The 27,626-nt window shown below is 41.3% G+C and overlaps 1 protein-coding gene across 2 annotated transcripts in view; it reads left to right on the top strand.

Moving 5' to 3' along the window:
- ADARB2 (adenosine deaminase RNA specific B2 (inactive)) overlaps positions 1 to 27,626 on the top strand; it is a 306,015-nt gene that overhangs the window by 204,831 nt on the left and 73,558 nt on the right. For both annotated transcript variants that reach the window (XM_074555648.1, XM_074555715.1), the window contains one exon: positions 39 to 943. In XM_074555648.1, the coding sequence (XP_074411749.1) occupies positions 39 to 943 (905 nt within the window). The remainder of the gene's footprint in view (positions 1 to 38; positions 944 to 27,626) is intronic.

The following is a 27,626-nucleotide window of genomic DNA, read 5'->3' as shown; positions in this document are numbered from 1 at the left end:
CAGTTGTAATGTGAGTTGTTTCCTTTCTTTACTGACAGGTACCAGCAGTGCAGAAGTAAAGGAAAATCGAAACATTGGCAACCTGGAGGATCATCCAATAGCATCTACTGATAGGGCAAGAGGGGGAACAACTAGCAGTAAGAGGAAAAGACCCTTAGAGGAAGGCAATAATGGCCATTTCTGCAAACTTCAGCTCATCTGGAAGAAGGTTTCATGGTCAGTGACGCCAAAGAACGCTCTGGTTCAGCTACATGAACTCAAACCAGGATTACAGTATAAAATGGTGTCCCAGACAGGTCCGGTGCATGCTCCAGTCTTTGCTGTTGCTGTGGAAGTAAATGGACTTACATTTGAAGGCACAGGCCCCACAAAAAAGAAAGCCAAAATGCGTGCCGCAGAGCTCGCTCTGAAGTCATTCGTTCAGTTCCCCAACGCCTGCCAAGCCCACCTCGCCATGGGAAACTGCATCAGCCCATCCACGGACTTCACCTCCGACCAGGCCGACTTCCCGGATACTCTGTTCAAGGAGTTCGAACCCTCCACACACAGCCAGGACTTCTCGGTCTACAACCCCGTCAACAACGAGCTGCTCTCCACCACGTACCGGCGCGGGCGCCTGCTGTGCCACACGCTGGACCTGGTGGGCCCCGCCAAGGCGGGCAAGCACCGCGCGGCCAAGGCCGAGAGCGAGAAGAACCCGGTGGTGCTGCTCAACGAGCTGCGCTCCGGCCTGCGCTACGTCTGCCTCTCGGAGACCGTGGAGAAGCAGCACATCAAGAGCTTCGTGATGGCCGTCAGAGTGGACGGGAGAACGTTTGAAGGCTCAGGACGCAGCAAGAAGCTGGCCAAGGGGCAAGCAGCGCAGGCGGCCCTGCAGGCCCTCTTTAACATCCGTCTGCCCAGCCACATTCCCAGCAGGAGTAAATGCCACCATTTGCCACAGGTGAGAGCTCCTGGGTAGCTGCCACCACATTAGAGGAACTCTTTTGATGGATGGCTTTGGTATGCCTGTAGCTGTTGTTGGTCTACTCAGTGGTTCCTCTCATGTTACAGCAAGTGTCATGCCACAAAACAACCCTTTTCCCACAGAAGGACTGTTCTGGTTTGAAAGCAAAACCAGTGAGTGACTCCAAGTCAGAAATACAATTTATTTGGAAAAGGAAAGCCAAAATACATGCAATAATACAAAAGAAAAACCACTGACAAAGTCAGAATACAACCTGACACCCTCTTGGTCTGGGTGTTGGTAGCAGTCCAGTTGGATTGCTGGCTGCAGTCCTGGAGTGGCAAATGTGGTTTTGTTGGAGCAGTGATCCTGTAGAAAGGGTGTAGTCTTCCTCTGAAGATCCAGTGGAAAAGACGGCTGTTCCTCTGGAAATCCAGCTGAAAGACTGACTGCTCTATCCCAAAACCCAGATTATATCCAGGTGGGATGCTCACCTCCTTCCCCCTGGGCAGAGCATCTCACAATGGGCTGATATCATTCTGAGTCATGTGGTGGGTCCTTGACTGCCCATTAAACAGAAATAGCTCCTGGAGGGAGCTATCTCTGAGTCATACAGCAAGACATTGATGGGTCCATTAACAGGACATAAGGAAAAACAATGCCCCTCCTGGTTTCAACAGCTCTTGAGGATGGAAATTGAATACATCTTTATATTGTAACCCAGGACAAAAACCCACAGGCAAAAGCTTGGAAATAGTATCCTGAAATCATTGGATACCATTTGAAACTGATTTCATGGGAGGCATAGAGGAGATGGCAAAATATAAGGGGAAATACCAACATTTCACTTTGCTAGAGACGACAATAATAGTGGCAGATAGAAAACTCAGGTAGTTCTATGGAACTGCATCTTTCTTAACAGATAGGAGCCCATATATAAAGGGGTGCTCCATTTCCTCCTTTTAGAGTTAATTTTTGATGAGGACCATGCTATTCAGAGGAGATATCAGTGATAAGGAATGCGCCTGTGTCAGAGAAATTCTGCCACTGGAAAAGTTAAGAAATTTTGTTTATTATAGTCATACTATTGGGGGTCATTTTTTTGTTTAGTTGGTTTGATTTCAGGGCTTGGGTGTTTTTGTTTTGTTTTTGTTTTCACATATGCCTCCAACAGTACAAGGTATACTGAAAGTTTTGAAACTTTCCTGGAATAAATGTAGAGATTACTGCTGTATTCACATAGGAAATACAGATCTGATGTGCCTACTTAGCACATGAAAATTTTGTAGTTGGTCATACACCAAAGGCCATCTAAGCATTACTCAGACTTGTGTCAACTTTCTAAGTTCTCAGGAAGACAGGATTTGCAGACCCTGGGAAGCATTACATGGGTTCAAGTAATTTATGGATTTGTTTGCACTGCCAGAAAAGGTTTGATTCATCAGCACCAGGAGGTGATCTACAGCTGCAAAGCTCCCTTTATGAAGGGAGCTGTTAATGTCCAGGATTTAATGCAAAGCACTAGGAGCACTAAGAGTCATTCTGCTGTTGGCTTGCTGTGAGACCCTAGGCAAGTCATTTAAATTCAATATGCCTGTAATAAAAATGAGCATATTATATAAAAGAACACTTCAAGATCCTTAACTAGTGTGTAAATGCAAATTATGAGTAGCAATTCTCATTAACATTAGTAAAAATGGTCATTATATGTTCAAGGAGTTTGATAGGAGATTAATCCTCTAGGTAGCATGACTGCCTGCAGGACCCAGGAATTATAGTTGGTGACCTAGAAGTTTCCTTTCTATGTTTCCAAAAAGAAGACATGTTAAATGTGAGAAATTCTAAAATACACCATAATCCTCCACTTTCTTTTAATTCCAGGCTGCAAACTCCATGAACCAGTGGGATAATAGCACAGTTCAATAATAACAGTGATCTTCTAACAGAGTGCTTTGCAGGCATTTTGGAAACCTCAGCCAACACGACAGTTTCACCTTTCCAGTGCTCCTTCAAAGTACACACAGTTTTAAATGAGATACGTCTAGTGTTTCCTACCCAAATGAATTCTGGCTATAAGTAATCCCATTTTGGTTGTTGCTTTGCTGCCCCCAGTGAACTTTGCTGGGTGGGTCAGCAGGTAAATACCATGTATTTTTTGACCTCTGGTTTGTCATGTTCTAAAATATGCCACAAGGATCTTTGCTTCAGTTCCTGAGCTCTCTGAAATGTTCCCTGGTTTCTTGGCTTCACACTCACCTTTTGCCTGAATATCACATTTTACTTCAGTCTCCAACTGTTCATTAAGTGACATATTCTCCAGTGTATGTTCCCTTTTCTATGGCCTTTTCTCCTTTCTGTAGATTGCTGCCCTCCTTATCTTCTTCTCTTCACTGCTCTGAAAGTATAAATGTCAGTGAAAAGGTGTCACTGAACTTTCTCCATCAGTATTTCTTGAGTGGTTATGTATTGTCCAACTGAAAGATTACTTTTAATGCCAGCATTCAGCACATTAATTGAGAGATAAGCCTTAACACTGATTTCTGCTGACCTCCTTACAAGCTGCTGTCATCAACAGATACAGCAACTGTGACACAAAACCTGAGTTTATGTTACTCTCTAAATCATAATTCAAATTCCACAGAAACCAACAGACTTATTTCCACTGACTTCAGCTTAAGCATTAAATCCAGAAGCATCTTTTCCTGTTCTCACTGTGTTATGCAATACCTCATTGAGTGACTGCCTTTGCTCACTATCTCAGTCAGCCCATCTGGTCTCTGGTCAGCTGAAGTGGTATAACTATATTGGGGAGAGTGCAGCTCTCAATAGCTGTGGTCAGAGCCAGCTGCTCCAAGTGTTGTTTTAGCTCCTTCTTGTCCCCCTGATCTTCTGGGGGACCACATTTTCAAAGATATGCTTCAAGCCAAGTTTTCAAAACTATTACTATTTAAAAGTCTTGATTTATGTCCATAAGTGTTTAAAAGCAAGAAACCCAAATAGCTTAGGAGCAGAATTTGAAATATTAGGAGGGATTAGTTTCTTCACAGAATAAGGAGCAACTATTGTCCCATGCAACCATTCACTCTTTTTATGTACTTCATTGTATTTGTTAGAATATCAAACAGCTAACTCGTTGGTAGTGAGAACAGACAAACAAGATCAGCTGTAAGAGTTTCAGCATATTTTGAGTATTTTGTAGAATCCAGGAGTGTGTTTTTCTCTGTGTTTGTCCTTTCAGAGGGTATTCCAATTTTGCATGTCTCTGCTCCTGTTTGCCTTGCTATTATCAGTGGCATTAGGAGGCCACAATTTGCCTTTTCCAGCCTGACTGGAAGCAGGAAATAGCCAAAAGTCCTATAACACCTGTAGTCCAGTTGTCCTGAAATTTTGTATTTCACAGTGTACAAGAAGGTTTCAAAACAAATCAGATGTCCTTATGAGCTGGGCATCCAAACCACTGACATTTCTGCTTTGCTCCTCAGGGCTCCCAGGGGACCTGCTGTCCCTCAGCCTGGGCCTTGGGTATGCCAGAGGACAGACAGACACTCTTCTGCTGACTAAGGGAGATTCAATGCAGAATGACCAAGGAGGAACAATAAGAGAAACTACCTAAAGGAGGGTGTAGCCAGGTAGGGCTTGGCCTCTTCTCCCAAGCAACCAGTGACAGGACAAGAGGACATAGTCTCAAGCTGTGCCACAGTGGTTCCAGTTGGACATCAGGAAGAATTCCTTCCCTGGGAGGGTGGTTAAGCATTGGAATGAGTTGCTGAGGGAGGTGGTAGAGTCACCAACCCTGGAAGTGTTCAAGAAACAATTGGACGTGGCACTTAGTAATGTGGTTTAGTTGGCATTGTGATGGTCAATCAAAGGTTGGACTTGAGAACTTTGTAAATCTTTTCCAACCTTAATGATTCTGTGACTCTGTGATTCTGTATTGTCCAGTTTGTCCTGAGAGGTGCTGTCTACACAGGAGGCTTCCTGAACCACCAGGAAATGCACAGCACGGATGTAAAACCCTGTCACCTTGATCTCTTCTGATTCAGGTGAAACCAAGGGGTACAAGAATAGCAAAGCCAGAAATAGATAAACTCCCTGGGTCATCTGCAATCCAGCTTGATTCTTCAGCTGCCTCTCACCATGAAAACACTTACTGAAAACACATCATGAAATTCTGAGCACTTTACAATACCAATGTTTTCTGAAAAGAACATTGCTGTGACTCTGACTTTCTTTCCTGTGACTGCTGCACAATGTGTTTGAGCTAACTGCAAAATTATACACAAAAGGTAAACAAGGACATATTACAATTTACACCAGAAAAAAACATTTAATCTCTTAATTTAAAACCAAGATAATTGAGATCATGCCTTCTTTACAGCCATCGGCAGTGCATCAGTCCACTTCTGTGAGTCTCATGTAGGTACAATAGTGGCTGGGAGACATATGCACTTGCCCATGTATAGGATGAAGAGAAGGTAGCTGAGATAATCCAAGATTCCCCTGAAATGGTCACAAGATTTTCCCATCAGCCTGACAGTTCTTCTTCAACCAGATGTTTGATCTGTGCTAGGCACTGAAGTGCAAGATAAATACGATTGATAGAGACTGGGCATACAATGTTGATTGGAGTAGCTAAGATAGGAGCCTGTAGAGCTACTGAAGCCGTGGCAGACATAAAGAGAATCAGGAGAATGGAAATTTCAACTCTTCACTGTACCTTGGATAAGTCACTAAATATTACTCCTTGTTTCCTGGCATAGTTTGTCTGAACTCATATTGTCCATCAAATTAAATGCAATTTCTTCAATAATAAGCTTTCATGGAAATCTGGCAATTGTTTCTTCCCACTTTGGAAGCTCATGTTCTTACATTCCAATACAGGAGGCAGCATCAGAGGGAGCTGACCTAACCAACCCTAATGAGTCTGCTCTGGTAGAAATTCATCCACACACTCCCAGGCTTTCCAAGTGCAGTGTGCTCAGTTCAGGAGATCAGGGTGGCCCCCAGCTGCATCTGACCAACTTGCAATTCTTTTTCTGATCTTGTTGTCCTTCTAACCTGTCTTAGTCTAAATGGCATTCTTACTGCTGTAGAGCAATACCATTAATTAATACTGTCATAACAAATTAGTAAAAGAGGGGAGCCTGGATTTCAAATGAACCTAAATTAGAAAAAAATAGGTGTGATAATCACATTCACTCTGCTTTGAAATGGCTTAACACTGCTGTTGCTTGTTCACATCCAGCCTCTCCAGAGCAGTAGTTGTCTATTTATTTTAACAAAACCTCATTGTGTTTTGTGTGTGTATCCTCAAAAAGAAGCAGGATTTCTCTCTTTGGCAAATACAGCTAACCTTTTGGTTCCAGTTAAATCCCCTATTTGCCAAAAGCTTCATCTGCAGGCTAAAGCAACCTTGATCCCACATTGCAGTGATTCTTTACTTTGAGCAGGTCAAGGATTCTGGCCAGTTAACTTCAGTGCCACCTTGGTGATAAGGTGGCATCATCATGGGAAGAACAACCACCATGCCAGGGAAAGCCACATACCCCACACTTCTCACCCACTCCCCTCCAGAAACCTGTTTCCCTGTGTTGCAAAGCTGGTTCATTTTCATGCAGTGTCAGTTGTTCCTGCCTCCTTAACTTTATTTCTCTCATTATCCTCCTTCACCAACAACTGTGGCCTCTCGCCCATGTCACAGTTAACCCAGGACTGAGGCTGGCAGTAATATATTTGACTCCAGTGTGCAGAGCAGCAGCATATGGAGCAGGCATTGAGCTTTGAGAAGCTGTTCCAACAGGTTTCTGTGAAGAGCTTTGTCTGAGTAGGTACATAGTTTTATAAACTTCTCTGTCTTCTCTTGCACAAAGAGAAACAGCTGATAGGGGTGTGTGTGTGTAGCTCCTGACAGGAGAATGCTAGAAAGAGAAATGGTGGGGACCAGAGAGATGCCTTTGCAATGCAAATAACATTTGATTTTCAGCCATCTATTTCTTACTCTGTAGGTGGGGAAAGTTGCTTTTATAATCAGAGCTACAGGCAATCAAGAAATTTATAGGATTAGAATTCCTTAAGCAAAACAATGGCAAAAGAACCAATTTAGAGGCACAGCATTAGTTTACTGGATACTGTTATTATCTTGGCTGCTAATTGGATTGTAGTCACTTCCAGGCTCACAGCTGAGTAACAAGGACCACCTCCTCACCTTTCATACAAGAGCAATATAAAAGATATTTATTGCCCAGAGAGATTACAGCTTGAGTCTCAGATGAAGAAGTTACTTTGGTTTAATGTATATAATCCATGCAAGATCAAACAGAGATGCAGAATGACTACCTACATGTAATTACAGGAAATAAATTAAAAGGGTAGGAAGGACTCTGGTGGCTTGCTCTCACAGCATCAGCACATATATGTAGACACATTAAGGGGTTGCACATAAAAACCAGTCATCACTGCAAAACAACACATAAATTTGCATCAGCTGAGCTCCAATAATCCTGAGTTCTCTGCTGCAGAAAGAAGTTGATGTATGCATCTCCACACTCCCTGTCTCTCTTTTGCTCCTGAGTTGCTGTTCTGTGTAACTCCCAGCCATAGACAGCTCCAATCCCCAAAAGATTCCCCTGCACTCCTCTTTAAGTCCTATGTCATGTAGAGCATGCTCAGGGCTTTCAGAGCATTAGGTATGCTAAACAAAACTCTCCTAAATGAGATGTTGAATTCTAAATGTACCACTCACCTAATTAATAATACTTAGAAGAACTGCAATAATCGTGGTAATTAGTTAATGAATGGCCAATCTTAATTTACAGAAGTGAAAAAAATAATTGTTATATCTTCAAGGAAGAAAATCTATAATGCTGAAAGGTATTTTTCTATGTAATTTAATTTTACAAGCAATCCAAACCTCTTCTTCCTCTTAAAAGAAAGGAAAATCAAAAGTTTCTAATTTTCCCTTATAAAGACTGTAAGGGTCCATGGTGATTACAGTCCATTCAGAGTAGGGTAAATCAGATTTAACCATCTAACTTGGCTGCTGGGTGCTCCTTTAGCGTTTTAGTTATTGAAAATACTCCATACCATCCACACATCCACAGAAACAGCATTTGATTTCTTCCCTTCAGATTCTGGATTGCATATTAAACACGTCTAGTGAGACCCAGCGTGGATTCTGCTGACTTTTTCTGTTTACCTCAATAAACCAGCCTTGTCTATCCATGAAGCTGATGGTGTGGATCTGATTTGTGAAGAATTATTATTTGTGCAGCTCATTAGGGTGAGACAGTTTGTGCAGAATGATTAGGGCTCCAGCAACCAGCAGACCTAGTTAGTACATGAAAGCTGAATCCCAGTCTGGTGTCATCCAGACATAAAACCACCTTCTAAACCAGACACTCTCGCAGCTGTCAGAGTTGCTTCTGTTGTTTTCTGGCTTTGTAAGTGAGCGAGGGACACTTCAAAAAGCTCCCAGCAAGCTGGACCTTGTTAAAGCTGCCACTTAATCTTGGACTTGCATCCTGACTTTGTTTATGATGTTTCATTATTACCTACTAAATACAGCCATGATCATTCTGCTCCACTAAATAGAGCTGTAATACAAGCACCCAGAGTGAATTTTTCTTTGGTTGACTTCCATGAAAAGCCTTTTCTGTTTGAGCTGGAGTGTTAAAGTCATGCCAAAACCACGTTCTTTATCTATTTTTATCAGTATTCACATCCAGGAAGCCTTAATTATTCAAGCAGAATTTTCCTTCTATGTGGAGTACCAGAGGCAAGCTCCTAGCATTTATTTTATGATGACTACCTCCCTCTTGTGGTCCTTGTGCCAGCCCTGTGGCAGGCAGATCCACTGTCCTGTGAAGAGGAAACCGATAACACAAAATGCCTATGCACCTTGGCAGGGCTGTGGCTCAAAGCCCCCCAGAGATGCTGCTGAGAATCCCAGGGCCACACGTAGCAGAGGGACCACTCCCTCGCACTGAAAAGGGAACATCTTTGTCCATTTTATTTTTCTCTCGAATGCTAGCCTTTAAATAGTGAATGTGTGGTAGTCATGGATAAAACCAACATTTCTTCTGTCCCTTTTTCTCAGCTAAAATGTCCACATATAGTGCTATGTGAAATGATTAAGCACACACACACACACACACAAAATAGTATTCAGGTCATAAAATTCAGTAAGGGGAAAGTATATAGGGCTTAATCTTAGGACTGCTGAGAAGTAGTGAACAGAACAGACTTTGGACTTGTTATACTGGATGTAAAATATGATTTATTGTTTAGACATTTATACAACCAGAGAGAAGTGGCTGAAGTTCTTTGAGATAGTAAAATCCTTTGTTGTTCACATAGTGCTCTCTTAATATGAACACCTTACTAGTGAGTTTGGATTTTTAATGGGAGCAAAACTTTAGAGCAAGGGTGTTGGTTTTTTTTCTTTTTGAACATGCATGATGCATGATATGAGCTTTTGTTAAGATAAAATATTTTTACAAATTTATGAGAAATAGAAAGGGGAAATAAACGTGATTCCCCCTGTAATCATGGGAAAAGTGGGTAAATTATCCATCTCCATTCATCACATTTTATTCAGTGAAAGCAGTTACCATTGTCTATGTCTCATGATATCCATCAGCTTCTTAGACTGTATTCTAAGACATATAAAATATTAATGCATCCATTAAACTTTTCTCCTCTATCTTTCATGCTGCAATATTATTTTATTTAAACAAATCCATGTTCCTTTTTCAGTCTTCTAGTTTTCTAATTGACAAGTCAGAGTCTACTTCCAAGTGAGCAGCTATTTCCTATTTGTCTTCTGAACCAGGGTAGGAATTGATATGAAAATACCTAAGCATGATTGCTCTTAACCTACTTGTCATCGTGTCTGCTGCAGACACCAGCCCCATAATCAGACCTGAATTCACACAATGGTACCTTAAAATCAGTGCTACAATGAGATGTCATCCAAATGAGCCCGTGTTATTGAAGCCATGCTAATTTGCAATTTCTTTTGTACTGTCTCTTCTTGCTCTCTTTATCCAGTTCATCTTTAAAAACTAAAGGTGGAAAGAGTACATTCTCTGAGCAAGCACAGTCAACTAACAAAATGAATGCAGTTTGGTTTCTTCAGAAAAAAAATCTAAGCATCCCATGATCTCTTAAGTTTTCTGTTCCTGTTGAGTGCTCTTATTTTGAGTTCCTATTTTTGGGCCATCTCCTGTGAACTGGGCACTAATGCTCAAAGAAATAATTATAATCAAATCAACTCCTTTCCCTCTTATGTGGGTCATTGCTTTAATAGGTTAAACACAAGGAACAATGTGTGTTCCCAAGGTCTGGTGGGGAGGGTAGGGAGACAGCTACACTGCCTTCATTTCTTGTTTGCTAATTAGTTCTTATCCAAATCAACTCTGCCCTGTACTTTTAAGGAATAATCCTCACAGGGACATTGGAGAATAAACTCATTACTCCTGAATGAGACCACTCTTTTCTTCTACTCTCCTTGAAATACACACAATTCTAACTCCCAGCGCCTAATGACACTTGATTACCATCCTATGGAGGACAGCTCAGAACAGCATCACAAAGATACTGCTAGGCCTTGGTTGTCCTGGTCTTTGCAGAGGATCAGTGTCCAAGAGAGGAGCAGAAATGCTTGTTTAATCCTGACCCAGCTACACAGAAACCCCCAGCAAACCAAGCCAGTGGCCATCAATATGGAGCAGACAAAAGCAAGCCAGAAAAAAAGTAGGGAGCAGTGGTTGGTAAGACAGCAGTCAAGTTTCTTGAAGGCTCATGGTTATGGCAGCAATGAGGGGCAGATGTGCTGATTAGTGCACACTACAGACACAAATCAGAGGCACACTGAAGTGTTTGTGCCTGAGTATCTGCAATTTGCACAAAAAAAGAAACACATCACACAGCTGTTAAAACTGTTGTCTGAGCCGAAAGTTAGCAAGCACTGCTTGGAAAGCAGCATGAAAAGAGTGTCCAATAATAATGTTTATAGCAGCTCATAACACAATCCCATGGAGAAAAGAGGAATTATCCATGAGGGTCACCAGTCTGGAAAACATCTTCACAGATGCTAAAGGCAGTTACCAGCTCTTACCAAAGAAAACCTAAAAAAGCCATGGCACATTGATTCCTAAGGATCCTATGGATTACTGAGCTTGCAGCTCTGCCCAAGGGTTTGGCTGCTCCCAGCAAGGAGTGATAACACATTAAAGCACTGTCATATTTTGCTGGCATTGCATGTTCTCCCTTCAGTGCTCAATTAAATCCAATCAGGACTTTTTCCTGTGTGGATTTACATGGACATTACTAGAACAGGGCCATGAGTTGTTGACACAAAGATATCTCCATCTGTTCTGACTTCTTCAAAGATGCACCTTCAGTGCTGAAGCAAATTTCTGCTGATCATAATTCATGGCTCTCTGATGGTTTGAGCATAGCCTGAACTATCAACATTTACTCTGGCAAGTATCTCAACATGTCTGGAGGAGTCTGTGGACTGTATTTCCCTTCCACCTGGTGCTGACAATTAGAGAAGAGAGCAAAACATCTTAAAAATCATTTTTTTGCTAAATAAGCTATCTTACTCAAATTCACAAAAAAAAAAATCTAAAAACAAAGCCACAAAGTACTGCCACATAAACTGTCAAGAAAATATTATTTTTCCCTTCCTTTTTCTTTCTTTATTTAAATGTATTGTATTTTTGGTCACAATCATAATACTGCTGATAGGAGATGCCCTCTGCTTTTGCAGGGCAAAAGCCTTCAGCTGCATATTTTATATTTCGACTTTGAGAGAGATAAAAGTACAAGAGGGATAAGCTGCCGCTGTCACCATGCTCTGGAGAACACTGATGGAAAGAAATTAATAGCATTCCCCAAAACACTGACAAGCTACAGTGCATAGTTTTTCCTTTTAAATCCTAGATTCATGGGGGAAATAAAGTAACATGATTTTCAAATTTACTAGCCTTTGAAATAGAAATTTTGAACTTTTTCCCCTTATGAATAGGCAGGAGCCTAAATTTATATCTTTGCCTGCATCACTTCGTAGACATTTGTGAACTTAGAGAGATCTTAAGCCCTCCTCTCTCCAAAAGGAAAAAAAAGTTTAAAAAATAGCATTCTCTTTTATATAACAAAAATCAATCAAGCAAGCCAAACTAGATAGTCTTTACAGGCAGACTAACATCCTTGGCATATAACAGAGCTAAAATCTGGCAGATATCTGAGCAAAGCTGCCCTGTGGCAGACCAGGAGCAACTTGTGCAAATCCAAGGGATCTGTTGGGGACCCCTTGATAACAAGAGGTCACCATATAAACCAGCCAATGAGGCTGAACTGAGCAGGGGGAGAGAAAGAAACTTTGCAAAAAAAAAGCAGGAGGGGAAAAAATAATAAATAAATAAAGAAGAAAAAAATGAAAAAAAAAGCTTCCAGGCTACCTTTGACAGAAATTGATCCAAACAAACTAAACACTCCTACTGTAGTGGTTAGCAGCAGTTGGATTTTCCTCCTCCCTTTCAAACCATGAGATGCCAACAGGGGATCAGCACAGGCCACTTGCCTCTGCCAGGCTGTGTTATCCACTGTGCAGGGACAGGGCTGCTCCCAGCTGCAGATATCAGGGCACTTACTGGAGCCAGGAATAGAGGCTTATAATACAGAAATTACTCCCTTGAGGACCTGGGAACAGTTTTTATGGAGTGAGGGGTAGAATTTAGCCCCTTGGTGAAAATCAAGCAAAAACCAGAAGTGTGGAAAGGAAACTCTTGGAGTTACAGCACAGTCTTGAAGTGATATCCTTGCAAAGGCATGCATAGGGAAATTCTTTGACAGTAATTTGAGCTGTGTTTTGCTACCTATGCCATGTACTGTATTCTGGCAGCTTATGTTTTGCACATATACCTGCTACTATAGCAAATATTTAAAGTCCTTTTTGTGGCTGGGAGATTATGATGAGTAACTGAACCAACAAACTTTCTCTGAAATACATAGGCACGAAGCCACAAAACAATGTGGGCAGATAAAACCTTTATTCCATATTCCCACAGGCATAAACCAGAGCAGAATTTGAACCTGTGGATTTATAGCAAATAAAACTTACACTGAAATATGTTGCAGCTGTTTCTTATTCCATCCTGCAGCTGATAAATAGCTAATCTCCAGTTCAGGCCTCTCTATTTAAATAAGCACACTAAAAAGTTGAGCTATCTCTGACTGAACTGCTTCAGCTGAATATCCTTAGCTCACTGCTTCTGGCCTCTATTAAATGCAATTCAGATAAATTCTGGCTTCTACTAGTATTTGTTTCTCTCTTGACACAGCTGGTATCAGGTCCTGCTTAAAGCTTTCAGATTGGAAGAAAAATCTGAAAAAATATATTTTTTAGAAAGCATAACTAAGCACCCCTAATACTAGGAGGACAAAGGATTTCTTCTGTATTAGCTGTGAACAAATTGCTCTCCACGGGCAGCCTCACCCCTGCCATTAAAACTGATGATTTTGCAGAGCTGTGACCAAAGAGGGACTGCATCTTCCCCTGAAGCACAGCTGCCAAGCAGGAGCTGTCAGACACCCTCCACTTGCTGCATATTCTGCTTACCTGCCTCTCTCCCTGCTGGTGTCAGGCAGCATTCTGGCTGCAGGCAGGGAGTGGGCAGCTCTGCCCCTGCCAGGGCACAGGCTCCCAGGTGTCTCCCAAAGTGCTCAGCCTTATTTCCCTTCCCAGCTCTGCTGCTTCCCATTTTCTGACACTCCCTTTATCAGGAGAGATCTCTCTCCCAGCACACCCCAGCCAGGCAGCAGCAGGCTGGAGCTGCAAGGAGGCAGCTGTGAGAACAATTCAGTGTGATTTTAGGTTAAATGTCAGCTGCCCCATCCTTGTGATAATAGCTGGCATTAGAGCACATTAACACAATTGCACTTGCTGCAAATTAACAGCGATCGGTGCAGAGGCACAATATCTAGTGCAATAATAATACACATGTATGAAAAGCAACATGATCACTGCCTAATTAATTAATAACCGGTTACTGATTAAAAGGGGAGCATTTGGAGCTAAATGTGTCCTTGACAACACTAACAGGATTGGTTTAGCACTGATTGTATTTTCCAATAAGACACATAAGTGCAAATAATTGCTTCCACTATATCATGGAATTAGTTCCATGACAGTTCAGCTGATTACTTCAAGGTTTTATCTGTGTCTTGTAGCTGCAAGATCAGCTACCATTTTGCACCTTACCAGCTGGTAGTGAAACACTCTTCTGTTTACATGTATTGCATGTAGTGTAGCGGGAGAAGCAGAATCAATACTGTAGATATATACAGTACCTGCATCACAAAGGTTACCACGCTCGGAAAACAGCTGATGAAAACTTGAGGTAATGAGCTGAAACATCCTGCAAGTAATTCCTAGCAGCACTAAAAACAATAATATAACTTTGCCTGACATGGGTAATCCTCCACAGACTGAGGGAAGCATAATTTTTTCTGGAAGGGAGTTTTGTGGTCCACTGAGAGTTTGAGTGAGATATGGGATATACCTTATAAGCAAGGAGTGGCTCGTAACTCAGGAGAGCTGGAACCTAAATGAAGTCACAGAGGTCATTCTTATTTTATCACTGGGGAAAATGTGCCCTGTATATCACAGCTTTTTCATACATTTAGTTAGTGGGATAATTCTAGGTGCAACAAAATGTTCTCTTTTTTTAATCTTGTATTATATGAACAGAAAGCTTTTAAAATAACTAAAAACAATTGCAGAGGGACCATTTACTATGCAACTCCAAAGTTAGGCTTCTTTATGTGAGTTTAATGACATACATGGGAACTCTGTGGTTTGTTTAGGGTATGGAGTTATCATCTAAATATTTTTATGCATTTTTCCATTCATTTTTTGCAGTGACTGCAGTGCAGAATCTAGAAGGGTCAATGAAGCAGTCAGAGAAGTTTCCCCATCCTTTTATCTCCCTTCATGATAGCAGCCATTCATGTGATGTGAATATTCTGCAAAAGAGATTTTTGTGCATGTTTTCAGGCTGCTTTCTAAATTAGTTTTCTGTGATCAGCTTTCTGCTGCTCTTAGCAATCCTCGAGACTGTTCAACTATATTTGATAGCTTAAGATATCTCAAGGCATTCATTCATATATACAGTTTAAAAATAGGGATTTTGAAGGAGCAAGTGCAACCCAAACTTGTCCTGCACTGGGAGCAATGCAGTCACAAAAACAACCTATTTTTGTACCTGTGTAGGTAACGCAAAAGTGATCATCAGAGTTTCAATGTATTGTAGCAACAGCTGTGAACAATTTCACTATTTCTCAATGCAGGGTGTTGCATTGTTGTTCAAAAGACTGTCAGTAATCATAACAAAGCTATTTCTCCTTTCCTCAGACAGTAAGATAATCTCAGACATAGAATGGTTACATTATCCTGTTTTTCTAACATACTTAGTTTTGATTGCTGACAGGCTTTATTAGCAAGAAGCAGAAAGGTTGAGAAATGGTTGATTAGAAGTCAGCTGTAAACTGGAAATATCCTTAGTCAGATGTCCATTGGTGAATCTGCTGTGGTACATTTGTTATAGGATAGATGGGGCAGGTGTTAAAATCCTTATTTAGCAAAATTGAAGCCAATCAATGTTGACACTGGATTAAACAGGAGTACTTGTTGCATTTGGCAGCTGTGAAGGGGGTTGCAGTTTGTGAGGCAAAGGGGCAAGTCCACAATGCATCTGTGGGGTTATGAGGTTATCTCATGACACATGGGGTTATGAGGCATGAGATGAATGAGCCAGTGTTAGGAGGAAACTGAGTGGGTGTCTGCTTTTGGCTGGGATAGGCTTATTTTTCTTCATAGCAGCTTTTATGGTGCTGTGTTTTGAATTTGTGAGCAAAACAGTGTTGATAAAACACCAATGTCTTACCTGTGGCTCGGCAGGACTTACACAGCATAAGGCTTCTCTGCTTCTCACCCCATCCTACCAGCAAAAGTGCTGGGGGTGCACAAGAAATTGGAAGAGGACACAGCCAGGACAGCTGACCCCAACTGACCAGAAGGGTGTCCCACATTGTGTAGCATCATACTCGTCAATAGCAGCCTGGAGAAGAAGGAGGAAGGGGGAAAACTCAAGAGTTAAGGCATTAATATTAGACCAAATAAACTTGGTCTTCAAATCAAGCCATGAATTTTCTTACTTTTACCCTTCTGATTCTCCTCCATACCCAGCTGGGAGAGAGAGAGGAAGGAGGCAGCTGTGTGTGACTGAGATGCCTGCCAGAGTAAACCTATTGCAGTAGCACAGGGACACAACTGTGGGAGGTACATAAAGCCACCATTTGTAAATCTGCACTGACATGATGGTTTTCACTGAAGCTAGTGGAAAAATTTTGTTTGGTACAGGTTCCATGTTAAAAACTACATTTTGGGAATATTTGTACAAGAAAATGCTGAGATAGTGTAACCTAAAACCCACATTGATGGCTGTTCTTAGAAAGCTGCCTGGTTTCCATTCAAACCTTGAGGGGCTAATCAATAAAGCATAATTATCTCCTCTGTTTATAGGGTGATGCTTGTTCTCAGTTTGAATTGAGAACTATTGAAAGGACATACGAGGAAGACCTGAATGTATGTGTCAGGATCAATTCAGAGTTTAAATTGCTTATAATGGCTTTTTAATGTCAATGCAGCTATCTCTGAGTAGCCTATAGAGAGGGTGACAAAAAAAGTAACTGGCTGTGTCACCAGCTAGTTTTGCTTTTTTTAATTTAAAGGGATATTGTCAACAGGAAGCCTAGGCACAGAGCTTAGTATAGGTCTAAATATAGCACTTTGCATCTTGGTGATGCAGCTTGTGATTGTTTTATTAATTTTAGCTTTCTTTTCTCCCTGATTACCATTGGAAGACGTAATTTATTTATTTTTTTAAGGAAATAGGATCACTAATTACACTAATTATGGAATTTGTTGAAAGTAGGAAGTGGGTTATAAAAGGTTTTGATAAATGGGATCACAGAACAGCTGAGGTTGGGAGGAATCTCTGGAGATCATCTAGTCCAGTCCCTGCCCAAGCAGGACCAGGTACAGCAGTTGTCCAGACTCATCTCCACTTGTGGTTTTGAGTAGGACAACAGATGGAGGCTCCACAATTTCTCTGTGCAGCCTTCTTGCAGTCAGATTGAATTTAAGGTTTTATTTGGGCCCATTGCCTCTCATCCTGTCTCTGGGCACTACCAAGAAGAGTCTGGCCCTTCATTCCCTCCCATCAGGTATTTCTGTATTAATGATATCCCACTGAGCCTTAATAAAGCCAAGGCAACTCTCCCCTCATCCACCAAGCCAGTCACTTCATTATAGAAGGCTATCAGGGTCTCTCAAGCTTAATTGCCCTTTCATCAATCAATGTATACTGTTCCTCAGTCTCCTTCTTGTCCTTCGTGTTTGGAGAAACTTTGGAGGAGGATTTTGTCCACGTCCTCCTTGGGGATTGAGGTGAGACTGCAAGGCTTGCAGTTCCCAGGTTCTTCCTTCTTGTCCTTCTTGAAGACAGGAGTGACATTTGCTCCTCTCTAGTCTTCAGGAAGCTTTATCAGTTGCCATGAGCAGGAGCAGAATAGAGCAGGGTATTTTTGATTTGGTTTTCCTCTCAGCAGCATGTTACTGAGCTACCTTTAATATGACAACACTTCCATGGTCATTGCTGTGCTGGAAGCTGGATGAGGAGATCAAAACATCCCTCTCTGACTTTAAAATCTTTGGGTTTGAAATTACTCATAATACTGTCAAGTCAAATGCAACTGATAAAAAATACATTGCCTTTTTTGTAAGTGGATCATGTCCCTTTAGCATGGTTATTCAGTAGTCCTAAACACTCTTGTTAATAATGTGTGACAGGCAACTGTGATGGGAATGCTTCATGATTGCTCCTTATGCGATATCATGCTGGGATTGCAGACCCATGCTCTGCTGTTTTGTTATCTGTACTTCACTTCAGACATGTTTTATTATAGTACTTTAAAAGGAAGAATGGAACATTTTATATTTTCCTGCCAAACCCCTTCTGTCTGGTTTTTTTTTTCCCCTTAAAGAATTGTTTTTATCATCTATCTTTTACTGTGTATCATATCATTATCTTCACCTGTTAGAGGGAAAAATGAATGGACTTACAGTGTACAACAGACTGACAGCAAATCATAGCATGGATGTTCCCTTCAGAATGACAGTTATACCCTAGATGGCACAGTGACTAAATAACTCATTGTGAGAAAGTCCTTCTCACAGACAGTTGTTAAATTGAAGGTATTACCAAAACAGAATGCAAGAATTATTGCTTGTTCTATGGTCATTTTTCTCTAGGTAAGAATATAAGCTTATTTTTTTATTTTCTATTAGAAACAAACTGGAAGAACCAATCCAGCCCTCAGCATCATTACAGTACCATTATTGTTTATGCTGACTTAGTATTTTCACTATAAATCCTGTTTTCCACATGACTCTTGAGACCAGGGTTCATTTGCAGTCCAGACTTATTTCAGGGAAAATATTTTTAATGCACTTTGAGGGCTTAGTGGGGACCTTTTAAAATTTTCAAATGACATAAAAACAAAAATTAATTATTTCAAATGTTTTCTAGAATTGCTCTTTCATTCCTGTAGCAAAGAACCTAGAGCTCAGTTTGAAGCTGAGACTTTCCTAAATTTTAATGGGGAATTACTATAGGTTTGAATGATCACAATCAACCCATTAAGATGAGCATCTTAATATATCTAGAAAATGGCCTATTTTTTGATAAGCCGTGAATATTCAGAAACTTTATAAATACAATACAAAAACTCAGGTACCCCTGGTACTCCAGAGACTCACTGCAAAGTGTTTTGTTTCATTAGGAGATTGGCAGCAGGCTTGTAATGCAGATGAGCAGATCTACCTACTTTAAACCCAGTAGGGCACAGATTAACAAAACAGTGACCACTCAAAGAGGAGAAAAGCAAACACATCTTGTTCCTGCTGAGACCCACAGCAGGAGTGCTCTAAGTGCCCACAGTGGAGGTGACTGAAGCCTGTGCTTTGGGACAAGGACTGGTCCTGCTGTCAGCAGAGCTGGCACTGCTCTGGAGCTGCTGGGGACATCTCCAGCCAGCATGGCTGGCTCTGGAGGAGGAGGCCTGACCATCACTCCAGCTCATGGTATGGCCCACACCGTGTAGCTCCAGGGAGGAAAAATGTTCTTTAAGCCTATTTCCAAGAGAGTCCAGCATTTGCCCAGCAGTTCTGTGGCAACTGAGGGGGGCTGCGGTCCCCTCTGTGCCCCTGTGCCCATCAGGTCCTGGATGAATTCCAACATGGAAGTGTGTGTGAGGGCCCTGGCAGCAGGCAGGAGCAGGCTCCTACCACAAACACCAGCTAAACAAGACTCCAGCCCAGTCCACTCCCACCAGGACAGGAATACAGTTTGGACAGGCTCTGCCAGGGCCCTGGCTCAGTCTGTGCTTCTGTCTTACTGAGCACAATGCCCTAGCTAAGGCTGTGCTGGATGGTGTAAGCCATCTGGATTTAGTCTAGCTTGTTCCTGTTGCCCATGGTGTGCTGGATCAGCAGTGTCTGTATGAAGAGACAGGAGGGGACAGGAGAGAGTTTTGCCTGGTCCCTGTGCACTGGGAGAGCTCCACTGGGCAGCGAGCTCTGCTTCACCTCTCACTCTAATGCTCAAACACACAGAAACCTGCCCAGCGGCATAACTGGAGTCATCCTCTAGGATAACTGAGCCTTGTCAGCCCAATTTCTGCTTTCCAGAGCCTGAAGGTGAAATTATGATTGACTCTTACTTACAAAATGAGAAGGGGAGGGGAGAAGAGAGCTCCCACTCCTGTCTCCCCACTGGTTTGTAAGTACATGACAATAACACAGCCGCACACGGACGTACACTGGTTTAGCTTCATACAGAAACTAACAGCTGATTTAAATTCAGCAGGTGCAAGTTTTCTGTGTGGACAAGACTCAAGCTGATAGGAAATCAATGGGTTTAGACATTTCTGAATTCTTCCCTGGCACCAGGCAGTATGAAATTCTGTAGCCCTGGGGTAAGTGACTATACAATGTGCAGGTCAACATCGATTCAGGCCAGCTGGATGATTCTGATAAAATCAGTTTTCTGCCTCCTATTTCACATCTCCTTTCTTTTTATTTTATTTTCAGATACCAGCATTAAAATTACTTCAGGATCCTAGTTTTATCTGGCAAAGATTAGGGACAGAGAGAGAGATTGAGAGGGCTGTTTGCAAAACTGTCAAGAACACGGAACAGCCCAAGTGTGAAAGCTATTCACCTTCACTTTATACCATTGATGGGTATAATAAAATATTTTTCATTCATCCATCAAAAAATTCTGAGCTATTTACACATATATATATGCAGAATGCCCAATGTGATTTGGCATAAATGCTTTAATCACATGAATTTCAGGTGTAACCTACTTGTAGCTGCACAACTGAGAGTGTGAGACATCTGTCTTGAGTGCCAGCTGATAATAAGCATCATGAATCTTCCCTCCAGATCCCGCAGCACTTCCCAGACAATGGGTTTGATTTGGCCTGGGCTTTCATGCAAAGCTTTCACTGAAGGCAAAAGCAATTCCTCGTGCAGAGGAGCCCATTGCACTAAACAGACAGAGACTTCTGGGGGGAAAGCACTGCAGCTTGAGCCAGAGCTTTGTTCTTGGGAAAATAGTATTTTCTCCCCTAAAATACTTGAGCCAGAAATGTTAAAGAGTTATGATAACGTTAATGTCCAAACAAAGACAGAGGACGTGTTCTGTGAGACTCCTCTGTAAAATTTGTATAGCTTTACCATGCTTTTAAAGGAAAGAAAAAAGGTATCTGCTACTTCAGCACACTGCAAAAAAAAATATGTGGAGGACGATACAAAAGCACGGAATAGTCTTTTGTGATGCGTAGAATGGACAAAATGTCAGTAAAGAAAGAAACAGTGTCCAATTGTAAATGGAGGATCATTTTATTTCCATGTATTTATATACATAAAATACTTTACTTTGTGTTTTGGCACTGAAAGGGAGAAGTAGTTTAATTCTGATATCGTGGTGTTAACCATATGAAAAGCAGCTTTGTTGTAATTGATTTTGCTCAATTTCACGTGCACACCCACACCCATCCATATGCTTGTGAATGCAGAAGGATACAGCCAGCAAATTGGTGAGGTAAACTCATTTTCTAAAATAAATCTTTTAAAACAAGTTTTTTTAAATAAAATCTCAAACAGGAAAAATAGATCTTAGAGCTGTTTGAAAATAAAATTTTCAATTTTTAATACCGTCCAGAAATATTTGTAAAATTATCAGAAATGTTCCTTGAGTCTAGTCAGAGAGTGATTGGAGGGAATTTTTTCATTGCTGCCACTTGAATTTCATCTGGTCATATTTACATGAATGGATCAGATTTGAAGAGGGAGACATACATTTGGTTCTCAAGATTGTCAAGTTTTGATTTTTTTTGTCTTAGCTTTACAGATAGTTATGTAGAAAGATTTTTTGCTTGAAAATTATGAATATAAAATTCAGTATATTTACACATTCTGAATGAAGCCTATAGAAGTAAGTGCTACAAAGTAAAGTTCATATACAGTGAAAATCTCTTTCAGGAGCATTAATTACTCCTGAATGTTTGTGAGTACCCAAAATCCTGACATAAAAGCTGTAATTTCTATGCAAAGTAGATAGGATGATTGAGTTATAATTAAAATGGTAATTATACCCTTAATGCTCTGTATTTGACTTTTTAAAAAAAATGTTATGCTCCAAGAAAAGCTATTTAAAGATCAGAGAAAAATGTTTGAAAAATGAATGTATTCAAGACAGTCTAGATCTTTTAAAATCCAGTTACTGATTTTTACATGCTTTCATGTATAGTCTGAAACATTTTCTTCATTTATTTTGGTCCATAGAAATAATAAAAAATCATTGGAACGTGAAAAGTTTAAATGAACGCAATATTCTCTAAGTTGATATTTAACATGATAAATATTTGAAATGTTGGAGGGCAGGCAGCAGTATTCACTTGCTGACTAAAATCCTGGCCTCCATCCTCTTAACTGGGTGATGCCAAGGAAGGAGCTGGTGGGAATTTGGCAGCGATGTCGTTTACCCCCTGGCCGTTTCAAGCACATTGACAGGACAAATGCATTTCCTTCGATCCCTCACTGACCCTTTAGAATTAAAGCAAGAGCACCTGAAGCTATACATTAAATGTCAGCAGTGGCAGTCTAGTGGAGCTGTGTCAATATTTGATGATGTATGGCTTGCTGGGAGGCACTGGGAACGCTGGCCCTGGCAGAGGTGACACCCGGCTGCTTCGTGCTCAGCCAGCCATGGTGCGTGCCCAGGAGGTGGGAAGGGGTGGGAGAGCAGTGCCCACGGAGTGGGGTGTGCCTGCAGATCCAAGAGGATCCATGCAGCAGAGCAGGGCTGTTTCCCAGCTGCTGCCAAACTCATGGTATTTGCACATGTGCACCCATCTGCCCGTGCAATTGGAACGTCCATACTGGGACTTTGAGCGTCTTGATTCACTCTGCAGTTGGTACAGCAGCCCCTTCTGCTCCTCAGCTAAGACTTCTCAGGGCAAAGTAAAAGGAGAGTCTTAGGGAGGTAAAAACAAAGTAAAATTGGTAAAGTTGTACAGTCTCAGATACCTGGTTTTTTGCAGCATATCTCAGCAAAGCCCCTTTGCCTCCATCCATCTATCTAACCCACATACACATCACTTATCTTGGACTTCAGGACTTTTATTTCTTATTAATTTTCAAATATGATTGAAAGTTTTTCCCTGTGTCCCACAAAAAGCACAGTAGGGAGGATTTAGGACAGAACTTTCTAATTTTTGTAAAATACAAAGCAGCGATTTCCTAGTTTCTAGCCAGCTTTCTCTAGCATTAAAGAAAAAAAAATAAAAAGGGAGCCAAGGACTTTCCTGCTGCTGGTCTATTTTTCTGCTCACCAATGGGTGGTGGTGAGGAACTGTGAGCAGGCTCTGAAATTGGAGTAAAGCTGAAAAGTCACAGAAGGAAATGAGCTTAATTCCTGTTACATGCTGTCCCTCTTCATCCAATACCTGATCCTAAACCAGGGCTAACAGGCAGACGTCCTCTGAGGACCAGCTATACCCATGATATCAAATCTACTTGGAAATGTCTTGTGCCTGATAACAGGGATGATCACAGTCTTCAGTGTGTGCTCTGAGCATCATCCTTGGCTCAATGTGTGGCAGCTTCTGTCTCTGTCCAACACCAGGTTGTACCACCCAGATCCAGCATCACAATATTCCCCTCTTTCCCATATATCTGTAATGCTCAAGATCCTCCTCCACTCCAAACAGACTAGAAATGGTAGCAGGAGGAAAAAGAAATGAAAAAAACTAATCTGGAGGGTAAGAGGGGAAGGAGTTTGTGTGTGGTAACAAGATAAACCTTTGTAAAGAGCGTCAGTTTTATTCAGAAGGGGTAGTAATCTTAGAGGAAAAAGAATGGTAAACAAGCATGCGCATAAGGAAGAAGACAAAAATCTGTAAGGAAAGTTAAGGGACAAGGATTATTGGCTGTCATCTCCTCTTGCTTTTTTCAAGAGGCATTTGTGAAGTCTTTTCTTGAGCAAGTCTGTTTCAATACCCCACCCCTTGTTTCATATGGTGGTTTATAGTCTCTCTGCAATCTGTAATTGAGAGCTGCTATTTGCAATCGCCTGCAGTAAGTTCTGAGCCACTGATTTTTAGTCATTGAGATTTTTAGAAATAGTATTAGTTAGCAAAAGACATGCTACAGGTATTTATCAATGCTAGCTGGCCTGAAAAAAAATGTATTGGTAAGCATCACTGATAGCCACAAACTATTCCAAATTTCTACTGCTGTAAAATGAAATAAAATGCACAAGAAAAAATTTTAAAAGCTTTGCATAAAAAGCTGAACTCATAAAAATAGCAGAAGTGTTCGTTTTTTAAAGACACAGGAAGTCTAAACCAAAGCCTGCTTAAGCAAAGGTAAAAATCTCAATAGATTTCTGAGCCAAAGTTTGGCTCAGATTCTGAATTCTTTTCTTAGTAACATGACTGCACTCTAGCAGAAAAGTTTTGAAGGAGGGGGAAAGAAGAACTTTCTGAAATTATTGGTGATGGTGGATTTATGAGTTGGTTTTATCAGTGCTTTCTCACCTAAAATTGAAGCATGTTGAATGGCAGTCTCAGCCACATACAACTAGGCTTGCCACATGCAAATGGATGTGGCACGCCCTATTCTTACTAACTGAGGATGTCAGCAGCTGCAGTTCCTTTGCCAAATGTGGCAGAAACATGTGCCAGTCCTTAATAAGTGTTTATTTCTTCTTCACATAATGCTCATCCAAGCCTTTTGAGCTGGGTTTTACATTTGAGGCTTCTAAACTAAAATTCTCAACATAGATTGTGTCGTGTTTCTTGGCTTTGCTAATCTCTGAAGAGATTGTCAGAAAATTTTGTGCTATGAATGTTCCAGGATCCTTGATTTTCCAGGAGAAAAAAAACAAGATAGCAGCAAAGAGGGCACTTTCAGAAACATAGAATAGTTTGGGTTGGAAGAGACCTTAAAGTTCACCCAGTTCCAGCCCTCTTGTCATAAGCAGGGATGCCACCCACAAACCAGGCCCCATACAACCTGACACTTCCATGTATGCCTGTGAAGCTGCTGCAAGCTGCAAAAACACTCTTGCCAGGCACTAAACCAGAACACAAACCAGCCCACAGTCTCCTTAAGGCCAAGAAAGCCATTTTCTCCTTAAAACAAGAAGTCCTCAATGGCACTGGTTGCTGGCTGTGATGGAGCCCTGTGCCCAAACACTGTTGCTGAGGGGCTGTCTCTGACCAGTGACATCTGGTCAAAGTCTGCTGTATCTCTGGTAGGACAGTTGTGGAACTCCCTGGAGAGCTTACAGATGATGATTTTCTACCAGCCAGTACACAAAGCCAGTGGCTGGAGCTACATAGTGAAAAGTGGTTGTCCCCTCTCCTGTAAGGTGTTGACAGCCCATACAGTCCTCTGCTTTCCTTGCAGGGCAACCAAGAAGGAAAAATTAGCACCATAGCCCATTTATCTTAACCCATGAGGACACAGATAGAAGGACATGTTTGAGGGGTCATCTCCCATTGATCCTGAATACGTATTACTGGTTTCATAGCTTAATTACACCTGCAAAGAAACTAAAAGTTCACTTTGTCTCTTTGATGACCTGGCCCATGTTGCTGACGTGCCAAGACTGTAATTGCAATGCTTTGCTTTGCTCCAGAGATTTCTTACTGAGGCCATGAGAGAAGTGATCCTTGGGGAGCTGCAGGCAGAGGAATGCAGGTAGAGAAACTGAGGCACCGGAGTTCCACAGCTGTTTCAACAAAGTGATTGCAGCTTCTGTCCTGGTTTGTCATGCCTATATCAAAAAGCATTAGGTGTAAAGCATTTTTGGTATCTCATAACATAAAAGGACAACCTTGCATCTCATTTGTGCCTACAATGAGAATAAGCCCTTCAAAGACCTCCAACCATCTCCCTTTGCAAGCCTGATACTTAAAAAACACAAGGGAAGCTCATGTTTGTCCTTTTCTGTGGTATGGCAATATATTTTGCAATGACAATAATTTCCCTCAAGGCTCCCAGTTGTCCAATGAGAGGTCTGCCATCATCTTTGCCTTGAAAAACTTCTCTGTACCTCTTTGATTAGAGTTCCTTTTGAAGGTTTTTTCAGATCTAGCTAGACAAAAAATATTAAGGACAAAAAACAAATAGTAAAGTCTGAGATGTGAAAGTTTGGTTAGAGAGAAATGGTAATACTGCTTCATCTCTGTTAGAGGCTGGTGTTAGTCTGCCAACAGTTAAACCCTATATGTGCTAAAGAAACCATAAAATACATGATACACAGCATGGATTTTAGCAAAACATTTGCTGAGATGTAATGGAAATGTCATCTATAAAAAGCCTCCTTAACCACCTTAATATATATAAAATGGCAATCTACAATTTGGCATGACATATGCATATATATATATATATGTATATATATATATATGCTCAGATATATATAAACTGTGTGACAAAATACAGCTGCGCCACATCATTTTAGCCAGCAAGGGTAAGCCTTGCTGTTTGTTTTTTCAGGTCAGAGGGTCTGTGATAATTTCATTAGCTGCTGAAACATATTTTTACTGTGTTCCAAGGACAGTGTTAAGTGCACAGGACTCCTGTTACTGGCAATGAAAATTAATATCTAGGACATTGCAATACGATGTGAACATTTCACTACAAAAGATGGCAATGTGATGAATGTAGAGCTAAATGCTGTGTAGGTGAGGGGATTTTATTCCATTTCCAGGTGTAAGGAGATCACTTTATTCTGATCTCTTACTACTGCTACCTATTCAATATTACTGCAGCACTCAAACTGAAGGGGTAGACAACCAATTTAATCTGCTGCTGAGCCAGTATATCAGGACTCTTCCGGCAGTCAGTAGGAGAAATAATCTTTTGTGGGAAGAGATGACCAAAATATGACCATCACTCAGGGCTCTTGCATGACTGTGGACTGACCACTGGAAATGAGGGTAGGTCATGAATGTACACCTCGAAATAACAACACCAAACATTCAAGAAAAGGTGTAGAATGCTCAGTTTTCTAAATCCACCTCTCCTAACAAGTTTTTCCCAGTATAGCTTTCTCCCTAGGGATCATTGCACTGCTCTTCCATCAGGGCACTCTGCCCCTCTGGACTGAAGCTTGCTGTCTTTGACCGAGACATGCTACAATTCACCACACTGTTTGTGTTACTAATCAAGGAGGCAAACATTTGTGAGATAAATTGCATTCTCTCACAGCACAATCTGAACTGAACCATCTCTTGATTGCCCATGGCAACAGAGGGGTGTGGTACCCTAGGACTCAGCTAAAACAGTCTAATATGCAGGTTAGGTTTTAAGAACATGCTGGATTATAGGAACAAGGAAGAAGAAATATAAGGGAGAAGGAATATAAGAAAGAAGACATAAAGAAAGCCGGTGTTGGCCATGGGGGACAGAGAGACTGAGATACAATTGTGTTGTCCAGCCATGTATTACCCAACCATTTGTCAAGACAGATATCTTGGGACACAATGTGGGAGTGGTGAGAAACCATCAAAAAGAGGAAAGTAGCTCTGTGATGCTCAGGGAGAGCTTGAAGGTGTATGAATTTGGTGACAGGATATCTTGGAACTGACACTAGACACACAGAATCATGTTTCCCAGCTCAGTGACCTTGCAGTGCACTGTCTGCATTGCATAAAAGAAAATGTGCTTACATGTTATTATTACTGCATTACTTTACAATTAACTAAATGTTAAAATGCAGTAGATCACCCACCATTTCCCTGCCAAGAAATATGACTTTTCTCTCTGTCGCACAGTCTCTTTCTCTTGTTTTTAATCACTTTCATTTCTAAACATACGCAGACATTGTTGTGTGAATCAGACCAACGATGCTCAAGCTTGCAGAGTAACCCAGGGGTTTTTGATGTTTTGTCAGTTGTAATCAATGAAAGCAAGTCTGATGCTTTTAAATTCCTGTCTGAGGTTTCCTTCCATTCACCCTGCAAAGCACAG

The sequence above is a fragment of the Zonotrichia albicollis genome, chromosome 1 (assembly GCF_047830755.1).
Source record: "Zonotrichia albicollis isolate bZonAlb1 chromosome 1, bZonAlb1.hap1, whole genome shotgun sequence".
In the NCBI taxonomy this organism is placed as follows: Eukaryota; Metazoa; Chordata; class Aves; order Passeriformes; family Passerellidae; genus Zonotrichia; species Zonotrichia albicollis.
Note: the sequence above shows the minus strand (reverse complement) of the source record. Positions and strands in the feature narration are given on the sequence as shown.